Source organism: Atractosteus spatula, chromosome 5, assembly GCF_055471065.1.
Source record: "Atractosteus spatula isolate fAtrSpa1 chromosome 5, fAtrSpa1.hap1, whole genome shotgun sequence".
Taxonomy (NCBI): Eukaryota; Metazoa; Chordata; class Actinopteri; order Semionotiformes; family Lepisosteidae; genus Atractosteus; species Atractosteus spatula.
Genome location: NC_142710.1, coordinates 12,047,915 through 12,059,039, shown reverse-complemented (window position 1 = coordinate 12,059,039; position 11,125 = coordinate 12,047,915). Strand labels below are relative to the sequence as shown.

The following is an 11,125-nucleotide window of genomic DNA, read 5'->3' as shown; positions in this document are numbered from 1 at the left end:
TCGTTCTTTGATTGATAAAACGGTTCTGAAGTTTCCAGCTAATCGCCAGCAACTTCTGTGTAAAGAAGAGCCTCCTGTCCTGACTGGAGGAGCTCACCCAGCTGTGTCTGGAGAGAAGCCAGGGTATCGGCCTCAACAACATGGCTGGGCAGCTTGTTCCCCACCCCCACCACCCTCTGTGTAAAGAAGGGCCTCCTGTCCTGACTGGAGGGTCTCACCCAGCTGTGTCTGGAGAGGAGCCAGGGTATCGGCCTCAACAACATGGCTGGGCAGCTTGTTCCACACCCCCACCCCCCTCTGTGTAAAGAAGAGCCTCCTGTCCTGACTGGAGGAGCTCACCCAGCTGTGTCTGGAGAGAAGCCAGGGTATCGGCTTCAACAACATGGCTGGGCAGCTTGTTCCCCACCCCCACCACCCTCTGTGTAAAGAAGGGCCTCCTGTCCTGACTGGAGGGTCTCACCCAGCTGTGTCTGGAGAGAAGCCAGGGTATCGGCCTCAACAACATGGCTGGGCAGCTTGTTCCACACCCCCACCCCCTCTGTGTAAAGAAGAGCCTCCTGTCCTGACTGGAGGAGCTCACCCAGCTGTGTCTGGAGAGAAGCCAGGGTATCGGCTTCAACAACATGGCTGGGCAGCTTGTTACACACCCCCATCCCCCTCTGTGTAAAGAAGAGCCTCCTGTCCTGACTGGAGGAGCTCACCCAGCTGTGTCTGGAGAGAAGCCAGGGTATCGGCTTCAACAACATGGCTGAGCAGCTTGTTCCCCACCCCCACCCCCCTCTGTGTAAAGAAGAGCCTCCTGTCCTGACTGGAGGGTCTCACCCAGCTGTGTCCTGAGAGAAGCCAGGGTATCGGCTTCAACAACATGGCTGGGCAGCTTGTTCCACACCCCCAGCCGTGCTCTGCTGCTCTCAGATTTAAAGGCACTTTCATGTGGTTTTCACTTGTGTCCTCATGTTTCACTCTTCACTGGGAAGGACTGCACTGTGTTGTCAGTGTCTTTGAAGATCCTGAACACTTGAATCAGGTCCCCTCGAAGTCTCATGTATGCACTCATGTAATGATACTCAGTTACACCAGCCTGTCAGTGTGGGACACTCCCTTCAGACTAAAGAGACTCAGTCTCCTCAGCCTGTCAGTGTGGGACACCCCCTTCAGACTAAAGAGACTCAGTTCCTCCAGCCTGTCAGTGTGGGACACTCCCTTCAGACTAAAGAGACTCAGTTCCTCCAGCCTGTCAGTGTGGGACACCCCCTTCAGACTAAAGAGACTCAGTTCCTCCAGCCCGTCAGTGTGGAACACCCCCTTCAGTCTGAAGAGACTCAGTTCCTCCAGCCTGTCAGTGTGGAACAACCCCTTCAGAGACTCAGTTCCTCCAGCCTGTCAGTGTGGGACACTCCCTTCAGACTAAAGAGACTCAGTTCCTCCAGCCCGTCAGTGTGGGACACCCCCTTCAGACTAAAGAGACTCAGTTCCTCCAGCCCGTCAGTGTGGAACAACCCCTTCAGACTGAAGAGACTCAGTTCCTCCAGCCTGTCAGTGTGGGACACTCCCTTCAGACTAAAGAGACTCAGTTCCTCCAGCCTGTCAGTGTGGGACACTCCCTTCAGACTAAAGAGACTCAGTTCCTCCAGCCTGTCAGTGTGGGACACTCCCTTCAGACTAAAGAGACTCAGTTCCTCCAGCCTGTCAGTGTGGGACACTCCCTTCAGACTAAAGAGACTCAGTTCCTCCAGCCCTTCAGTGTGGGACACTCCTGTGAACCTCAGGACAGGATGGGTAGTTGAAGAGGTAGGTGGGACAGCCCCACGCTGGGCAGCAGAGAGGCCTCAGTGTGCTGTCAAAGGGGAAACGATCTGTCACAGGCACATCGTGATCACACTTCTCCCACGGCGGTCATATCACTGAGAAAAACGCAGCAGTACCGTCAGATCGCCCTGCCCCAGGGGTTTACAGCAGAAAGAGCTGCGATATTGATAACCCTGCTGCTCATGATGACACGATCGATACAAGCAGTGAGTGAGTCCAGGAGCCGGGCATTCTGGGAGCTGTGTTTTATTTGTGTAAAACTGAAGCCTTAAAACACTACTGCAGACTGTAAAACTGTGGTACAGGTGACGGAACAGCAACTGTCATGGGAAACGAGGGTGTCTCACGCCACCGAAAGCCAACCATGGGACCCCGCTGTCTCTCTGTCCTCCTCGCTCTTACTGCCCCAGGTCTGCCACCCCCCCGCTAAGCACAGGGATGGTTTCTCCCTGTCCTCCCCCCGCTCTCAGTACATGGATGGTTTCTCCTCGCCCTTGGGGTTGGTCACCTTGTCCTGGTTCTTGCTGATGATGTCATACAGCTCCGCCTGCAGTAAGAGACAGATCAACAGGTTAATTGTAGAATGAAATCCACTGAAAATCAGAAACTGGGAAACCAACTTGCATACAGTCTAAAAACAGTCACGTATTAAACTGACACACTGAGTGCACGTCCACACCAACTGTACTGACACAGTGACCATACCGATAAAGTGACTGACGACACCGTGACTGACCAACACACCGACTGTAACCAATACAGTGACTGTACCGATACAGTGACTGAACAACACACCGTCTGTACTGACAGAGACTGTACCGATACAGTGACTGACCGACACACCGTCTGTACTGACAGAGACTGTACCAATACAGTGACTGACCGACACACCGTCTGTACTGACAGAGACTGTACCAATACAGTGACTGACCGACACACCGATTGTACTGACACAGTGACTGTACCGATACAGTGACTGACCGACGCACCGATTGTACTGACACAGTGACTGTACTGACACATAGAGTGACCAACACACCGACTGTACTGATATAGTGATTGACCGACACACCGACTGTACTGACACAGTGAGTGACCGACACACCGGCTGTATCGATACAGTGACTGTACTGATACAATGACTGTCCGACACACCTACTGTACTGATACAGTGACTGTCCGATACATCGGCTGTAGTGACACAGAGATTGTACTGATACACTGACTGTACTGACAAATGCTCTAGCTGACAGATGCCCTGGACCACATTTTCTCTCTGTGGAAGACCTGCTGACCACATTCAGCAGCAGTCTTCCTCCTCTCCCTCAGTCTCGACGCCCCCAAATGTCTCCAAAACTCACGTAGAAGCCGCGGATGTCCAGCAGGATGACCCTGATCTCAGAGTACACTGCCTCGTCCCTCTCATGAACCAGAACGCGGTAGTCCATCTGAGAGACACAGGGAGAGACAGAGAGAGAGAGAGAAAGGTTATTAACATGAGACAGATGAGAAGAGACCAGTCCAGCACATTGATCAGGGATTGTAAAGGGATGTAGTGGCCTGATGTTGTCGATAATGATCAGAAAACAGTCCTCTGGCAGTATTTACTGATCCAGAATGACTGACAAGCTTAAGACTGATTCCAGAGCAGTCAGTGTGTCTGTATGAACCCCTCTCTCTCAGTGCAGTGTTAATGTACTGGAGTGTCCAGTCAGTCAGTGTGTCTGTATTAACCCTTCTCTCTCAGTGCAGTGTTAATGTACTGGAGTGTCCAGTCAGTGTGTCTGTATGAACCCCTCTCTCTCAGTGCAGTGTTAATGTACTGGAGTGTCCAGTCAGTGTGTCTGTATTAACCCCTCTCTCTCAGTGCAGTGTTAATGTACTGGAGTGTCCAGTCAGTCAGTGTGTCTGTATGAACCCCTCTCTCTCAGTGCAGTGTTTATGTACTGGAGTGTCCAGTCAGTGTGTCTGTATTGACCCCTCTCTCTCAGTGCAGTGTTAATGTACTGGAGTGTCCAGTCAGTCAGTGTGTCTGTATTAATCCCTCTCTCTCAGTGCAGTGTTAATGTTAAGACTAAAACTTACCACATGAGTTTCTTTGGAAGCTTTAGCCACAGCATCACCTCTCTCTGAGAAATACCTGCAATAATAATAACCATCATTATGTAAAAAAACTCCCTCTAATCACCAGTGAAAATGCACATATACAGAATATCACACAGCTCTTACTTTGAGATGTTGGTCTGAAAGCCCTCTACTTTAGTCTTGACAGCAGTTATTCTCTCCAGAATCTTCTCCTGAAAACACAGCAGCAGTGAGTAACACTGGAGTAGAGCAGCAGTAGCAGCAGTGAGTAACACTGGAGTACCAGCAGCACTGAGAGAAGTCAAGCGTAGTAGAAGCAGCAGTGAGCAAGATTTAAGAGCTGTGGAATGCAAAATGGGTTACTTAGGCACAGGAGGTTCTTTTTTACTCAAAGAGAGGCGTGTTTATGTTGTGGGTAAGTGCAGCAACGCCAGCAGTAATTAATTAATGCCTAATTGACTGGTTACCTGTATTGCAACTCCAAAGTCATTCCCATCTTCAATTTTGGGAATGAGGTGCTGAATCCAGCAGGAGACCTGAGAGATGGCAGGAGAGGTCACTGGAGTCAGACCAAGTCTCAGAGAGAAGCCGACAACTTTAAACACACAGTCGTGCACAGTGTGCTTCAGCAACACACACACACACACACACACACACAGTCGTGCACAGTGTGCTTCAGCAAACACACACACACACAGTCGTGCACAGTGTGCTTCAGCAAACACACACACACACAGTCGTGCACAGTGTGCTTCAGCAAACACACACACATACAGTCGTGCACAGTGTGCTTCAGCAAACACACACAGTCGTGCACAGTGTGCTTCAGCAAACACACACACATACATTCGTGCACAGTGTGCTTCAGCAAACACACACAGTCGTGCACAGTGTGCTTCAGCAAACACACACACAGTTGCGTGCAGCGCCTGTAGTCCAGCACACAGACGCACAGTCGCGTGCAGCGCCTGTAGTCCAGCACACAGACGCACAGTCGTGCGCAGTGCCTGTAGTCCAGCACACAGACGCACAGTCGTGCGCAGTGCCTGTAGTCCAGCACACAGACGCACAGTCGTGCGCAGCGCCTGTAGTCCAACACACAGACGCACAGTCGCGCACAGCGCCTGTAGTCCAGCACACAGACACACACAGTCGCGCGCAGCGCCTGTAGTCCAGCACACAGACGCACAGTCGTGCGCAGTGCCTGTAGTCCAACACACAGACGCACAGTCGTGCGCAGCGCCTGTAGTCCAGCACACAGACGCACAGTCGTGCGCAGCGCCTGTAGTCCAACACACAGACGCACAGTCGTGCGCAGCGCCTGTAGTCCAACACACAGACGCACAGTCGCGCACAGCGCCTGTAGTCCAGCACACAGACACACACAGTCGCGCGCAGCGCCTGTAGTCCAGCACAGAGACACACACAGTCGCGCGCAGCTGCTGTAGTCCAGCACACAGACTCACAGTCGCACGCAATGCCTGTAGTCCAGCACACAGACACAGTACAGGTTCTGTTCCAGCTTCTGTTCTGAATGAACCTACAAGAGTATACCCTCAGCCAGACACACGGGTACTTACTAACTTCCTGACACTCAGTCCCCCTACACCAGCCCCACTGCCCTGTATCCTGGCCATGAAGGGTCAGGGACCCAGGGGCCATGGAGAGCACAAGCTCTTCTCACGTTCTCTGTCCAACACCCCCCTGTTATGACAACGCTGAATCCTGTAGTGTAATTACAGGCTTATTACGAGGTTATGACAGTGTCACTACTGCTCGGGACGCCCGCTGCTCACCACAATACAAGTCTCCTTCAGGGCTCTGATCTCCGGCTTCACTCTGTCCAGCAGAGCAACGATGCGCTCGTTGCCTTTGAGGTAGCCACACTTGGGAGCTGCGCGAGGGGAGAGAGGAGAGAGGAGAGAGGGGGGTTGATACAGACACACCTTCCGGAGACATGGACTTGAAACAGCACAGGGCAGGGCTCACTCACGCTTCTTCTTCTTCTTCTCCTCTTCATCCTTGTCTGTCTCCATTTCCTGCAGTATCAGAAGACATCAGGAGCATCAGTAATTTTGATCATAATCACAGACTCCCAGCAACACTCACAGAGCAGTGTGAGACACTCCAGGCTGGACTGGACTGACTGGACTGTGATCTTGATCAGTTATTAACTGAGATTATAATCAGACTCCACTGACACTGACAGAGCAGTGTGAGACTCTCCAGGCTGGACTGGACTGACTGGACTGTGATCTTGATTAGTGATTAACTGAGATTATAATCAGACTCCACTGACACTGACAGAGCAGTGTGAGACACTCCAGGCTGGACTGGACTGACTGGACTGTGATCTTGATTAGTGATTAACTGAGATTATAATCAGACTCCACTGACACTGACAGAGCAGTGTGAGACTCTCCAGGCTGGACTGGACTGACTGGACTGTGATCTTGATTAGTTACTAACTGAGATTATAATGACACTAACGCTACATTTACTTGACTGGATGGACTGTAATTTCAGAAGCTGACCTCATCGTCGGATTTTGGAGGGTCGGGAATGGGAATGTCCAGTGGCGCGTGGAGAGAAGAAAGGTCCTGGACATTGAGTTCATCCTCCTGAGATGGACAGAGTGAGGTTAATACAGACACACTGACCCGACACTACGGTACATTACACACTGACCAAACACATTAACACTGACTGTAGTCATTCATAAAGCGGTACCTTCAGCAGGTTGTCCAGCTGTATGATCTTCTTGGGAATTTCATCAGAGAACAGATTATCTGCCTGGAACATCAAAGTGTACAGTCATAAGCTAAACCCACAGCATCACCGTCACAGTGTATTGACGTCAGCTTCTCCTACAGCATCACCGTCACAGTGTCCAGACGTCAGCGTCTCCTACAGCATCACCGTCACAGTGTACAGTCATCAGCTAAACCCACAGCATCACCGTCACAGTGTATTGATGTCAGTGTCTCCTACAGCATCACCGTCACAGTGTCCAGACGTCAGCTAAACCCACAGCATCACCGTCACAGTGTCCAGACGTCAGCTAAACCTACAGCATCACCGTCACAGTGTCCAGACGTCAGCGTCTCCTACAGCATCACCGTCACAGTGTCCAGACGTCAGCTAAACCCACAGCATCACCGTCACAGTGTACAGACATCAGCTAAACCCACAGCATCACCGTCACAGTGTACAGACGTCAGCGTCTCCTACAGCATCACCGTCAGTGTACAGACGTCAGCGTCTCCTACAGCATCATCATCACAGTGTACAGACGTCAGCATCTCCTACAGCGTCACCGTCACAGTGTACAGACGTCAGTGTCTCCTACAGCGTCCAGATGTCAATGTCTCCTACAGCGTCACCGTCACAGTGTCCAGACGTCAGCGTCACAGTGTCCAGACGTCAGCGTCTCCTACAGCGTCACCGTCACAGTGTCCAGACGTCAGCGTCTCCTACAGCATCACCGTCACAGTGTCCAGACGTCAGCTAAACCCACAGCATCACCGTCACAGTGTACAGACATCAGCTAAACCCACAGCATCACCGTCACAGTGTACAGACGTCAGCGTCTCCTACAGCGTCACCGTCACAGTGTCCAGACGTCAGCGTCTCCTACAGCATCACCGTCACAGTGTCCAGATGTCAGCTAAACCCACAGCATCACCGTCACAGTGTACAGACATCAGCTAAACCCACAGCGTCACCGTCACAGTGTACAGACGTCAGCGTCTCCTACAGCATCACCGTCAGTGTACAGACGTCAGCGTCTCCTACAGCATCATCATCACAGTGTACAGACGTCAGTGTCTCCTACAGCGTCCAGATGTCAACGTCTCCTACAGCGTCACCGTCACAGTGTCCAGACGTCAGCGTCACAGTGTCCAGACGTCAGCGTCTCCTACAGCGTCACCGTCACAGTGTCCAGACGTCAGCGTCTCCTACAGCGTCACGTCACAGTGTAGAAGATGGCAGTGTCTCCTACAGCGTCACCGTCACAGTGTACAGACGTCAGCGTCTCCTACAGCATCATCGTCACAGTGTACAGACGTCAGCATCTCCTACAGCATCATCATCACAGTGTACAGACGTCAGCGTCTCCTACAGCATCATCATCACAGTGTACCGACATCAGACGCTTAACACAGTCCTTGGAAACACCCCATGGTGTCCTCTGTCTCTCACTGACCTGCTTGAACAGAGACTGCCGGAAGTTTTCCACCTGGAAGACAAGCAGAGAAACACAGAGATGGGCTTGTGGCATCCCAGCATGAGCAGGGCAGCAAGGCACCAGAGTGTGTGGGTGTGCGTGCGTGCGCGCGCTCGTGGTCTGCTATTAGCGTTAAACAGAGCCTGGTGCACTTTAACCCTTTACACTCAGTCTTCCACCTTCACTGTGAGCGGTGCTGGTCACACTGCAGAAAGACACCCTGGAGTCTTCTACACGGCAGTAAATACAGGACCTTCTACCTGAGTGACTCTGGTGCAGATCACTCTGATTCACTTCCCAATGGCTTCATCCAGCCAGCCTGTGCGCCGGTGTCAAAGCACGGGAGCCGCAGGACTGGCTGTGCGATCTGGGCTCTCTGAGCCCTCACTCTCTGCCACCCCCGCAGGGCCTGGACACAGACCCCTGTCCTGGTCCTGCTGGCTGCGGCTCCCTGCTCCTGGGCAGGGCCAGGCACCCCCAGAGAGAGATAACCCAGAATCACCCAGGGCCTGTTACCCCCAGAGAGAGATTACCCAGAATCACCCAGGGCCTGTTACCCCCAGAGAGAGATTACCCAGAACCACCCAGGGCCAGTCACCCCCAGAGAGAGATAACCCAGAACCACCCAGGGCCAGACACCCCCAGAGAGATTACCCAGAACCACCCAGCCCGTTACCCCCAGAGAGAGATTACCCAGAATCACCCAGGGCCTGTTACCCCCAGAGACAGATTACCCAGAACCACCCAGGGCCAGTCACCCCCAGAGAGAGATTACCCAGAATCACCCAGGTCCAGGCACCCCCGGAGAGAGATTACCCAGAACCACCCAGGGCCTGTTACCCCCAGAGAGAGATTACCCAGAATCACCCAGGGCCTGTTACTCCCAGAGACAGATTACCCAGAATCACCCAGGGCCTGTTACCCCCAGAGACAGATTACCCAGAACCACCCAGGGCCTGTTACCCCCAGAGACAGATTACCCAGAACCACCCAGGGCCAGTCACTCCCGGAGAGAGATTACCCAGAACCACCCAGGGCCTGTTACCCCCGGAGACAGATTACCCAGAACCACCCAGGGCCTGTTACCCCCAGAGAGAGATTACCCAGAACCACCCAGGGCCTGTTACCCCCAGAGAGAGATTACCCAGAACCACCCAGGGCCTGTTACCCCCAGAGACAGATTACCCAGAACCACCCAGGGCCTGTTACCCCCAGAGACAGATTACCCAGAACCACCCAGGGCCAGTCACTCCCGGAGAGAGATTACCCAGAACCACCCAGGGCCTGTTACCCCCGGAGACAGATTACCCAGAACCACCCAGGGCCTGTTACCCCCAGAGAGAGATTACCCAGAACCACCCAGGGCCAGACACCCCCAGAGAGATTACCCAGAACCACCCAGGGCCAGGGTGTGTGACTGGGCCGGTGCCGCAGGAGGGGAATACCAGCAGACCAGCCGCACAGACGGATCTACTTTCACTTTCGCCGAGAGCGCCGAAACCCACCCAGCAGCGCGAGGGACTTTTTCCCCCCCACGAGCCACGCCGAGGCCAAGGCTCCTGCGCGCGCCCAGCGGCCGCAGTCGGCCCGCGGGGGAGACGCGCTCGTGCGCCTTCACCGCGTGCCGACCCGTCCCGTCCGCCGGGCGCGACCGGAAGAGCCGGTCCCTCGAGCCGCGGCCCGCCGTGTCAGATCCCCGCTCTCTCTCCCGGCGGAGAATCTCCCGGGAGCGTCCGCCTGCCCCCCTCCCCCTCTCTCTGCCGTGTCGCCGTGGGGAGGGAGCAGCGCCTCCCGGGGATGAACCCCACGACACTCCGTGGGCAGAGAGCTCGGGGGTGGGACGTGAGCTCCTCCCGTCTCAGGTCCACTGCACGAGTGCAGAGTCACGGACCGACCCCCCCCTCCTCCTCCGTCCCGCTGCATTATCCGGGAGAGAAGCCGTCCACGCACGACCGCGACCCTTTCTCCCAGCAGCCCCGCGCACGTCACGGCGCGCCCACCGGCCCTGCGTGTCTCCGCCAGCCCTACCTTCAGCAGGTTGGCCCTGCCGACCTTGAGCACGGCGGTCTTGGACATGCTGGCGGCGCGTTGAGTGACCCGCTCCCGAGAAACGGCGGAACTGCGCTTTCCACGGCCCGGGCTGCCCCTGGTGCAAACCTGCGCGTCCTGTTAATGATGCTTTCTGCCCGGCAGAACTATTCTGATCACACGGGAAGAAAAGAAAGCTAGCAGGCGAGGCAGGTCGTCTCCACCCTCCCCCTCTCTCTCTTTCTGTCCTGTTTCGAGTCGGTTCTTGATCAACTTTCGGTTTCGGCCCCGGTTGCGAGGCACCTGATTGGCGCGCAGGGACCGTCTGCAAACGGAGGCGCCGCTGTCAGCCGCAGAGGCGCTTCCCGGAGTCGACAGCCGCACCCGGAACTGCCGCCGGTCCGGATCTCCGAGTCTGGACCCGCAAGGACGTTTCGGGCCGAAAAGCCCCCCCCCAAAAAAAAAAAAATTCTGCCTCCCGGGACGGACGGGCGTTTAGTGCTAAAATCTTCATAAGGGCTTATCGCCAAACTCTTTCTAATGTACGAAGGCGGACGCTGTGCGTACCCGACCTTTATTCGCTTCATCTAACCTTCATTTGTAAGAGGCCGCTGGCGTGGGCCCCAGATGATGTTCTGTGTGCTCTTGCGTGCGTTGTGTGTGTGTGTTACTGCTGTTGTCATTAAGAAAAGGGGCACAAGACGATGTGCGCCTAGGTAGGGACCATCTATAAAGAGGCGTCTCTCCACTGCAACGTGCAATAAGTTCACGGGCAGACGGGAGGGTCGGGGGGTGTGCGCGTCTCCCTCTGATGTCTGGTGCGTGAAATAATCCCGTTTATTCCTTTAAATAAAAACTTGGCGAACTACATAGACGCGAGCCCACCGAAGGCAAAACCAACGCGTCTAACAGGAAGCAGACGCGATGGTCTTTGATCTCCTGTTGTTTTTTTTTTTTTGTGCTTATATCCCCAGT

At 54.2% G+C, this 11,125-nt stretch overlaps 1 protein-coding gene across 1 annotated transcript; it reads right to left on the bottom strand.

The window, feature by feature from the left end:
* Positions 1 to 2,039: 2,039 nt before the first annotated feature.
* psme2 (proteasome activator subunit 2) lies at positions 2,040 to 10,837 on the bottom strand. The gene is made up of 11 exons (XM_088916732.1): positions 10,151 to 10,837; positions 8,102 to 8,134; positions 6,625 to 6,687; positions 6,429 to 6,515; positions 5,888 to 5,933; positions 5,691 to 5,788; positions 4,362 to 4,430; positions 4,039 to 4,106; positions 3,895 to 3,949; positions 3,171 to 3,257; positions 2,040 to 2,356 (listed from the first exon to the last, which is right to left on the bottom strand). The coding sequence occupies exons 1-11, from the start codon at positions 10,196 to 10,198 to the stop codon at positions 2,276 to 2,278; spliced, it is 735 nt and encodes a 244-aa protein (XP_088772858.1). The 5' UTR covers positions 10,199 to 10,837; the 3' UTR covers positions 2,040 to 2,275.
* Between the last annotated feature and the right edge of the window lie 288 nt (positions 10,838 to 11,125).

Bases quoted from the DNA above. Each gene is read 5' to 3' on its own strand.
- psme2 (XM_088916732.1), bottom strand. From the start codon at position 10,198: ATGTCCAAGACCGCCGTGCTCAAGGTCGGCAGGGCCAACCTGCTGAAG. The intron at 5,934-6,428 runs GTCAGCTTCTGA...CTGATACTGCAG, and splicing joins CTCCAAAATCCGACGATGAG to GAAATGGAGACAGACAAGGA. The intron at 4,431-5,690 runs GTGAGCAGCGGG...GCCATCTCTCAG, and splicing joins TGAAGGAGACTTGTATTGTG to GTCTCCTGCTGGATTCAGCA.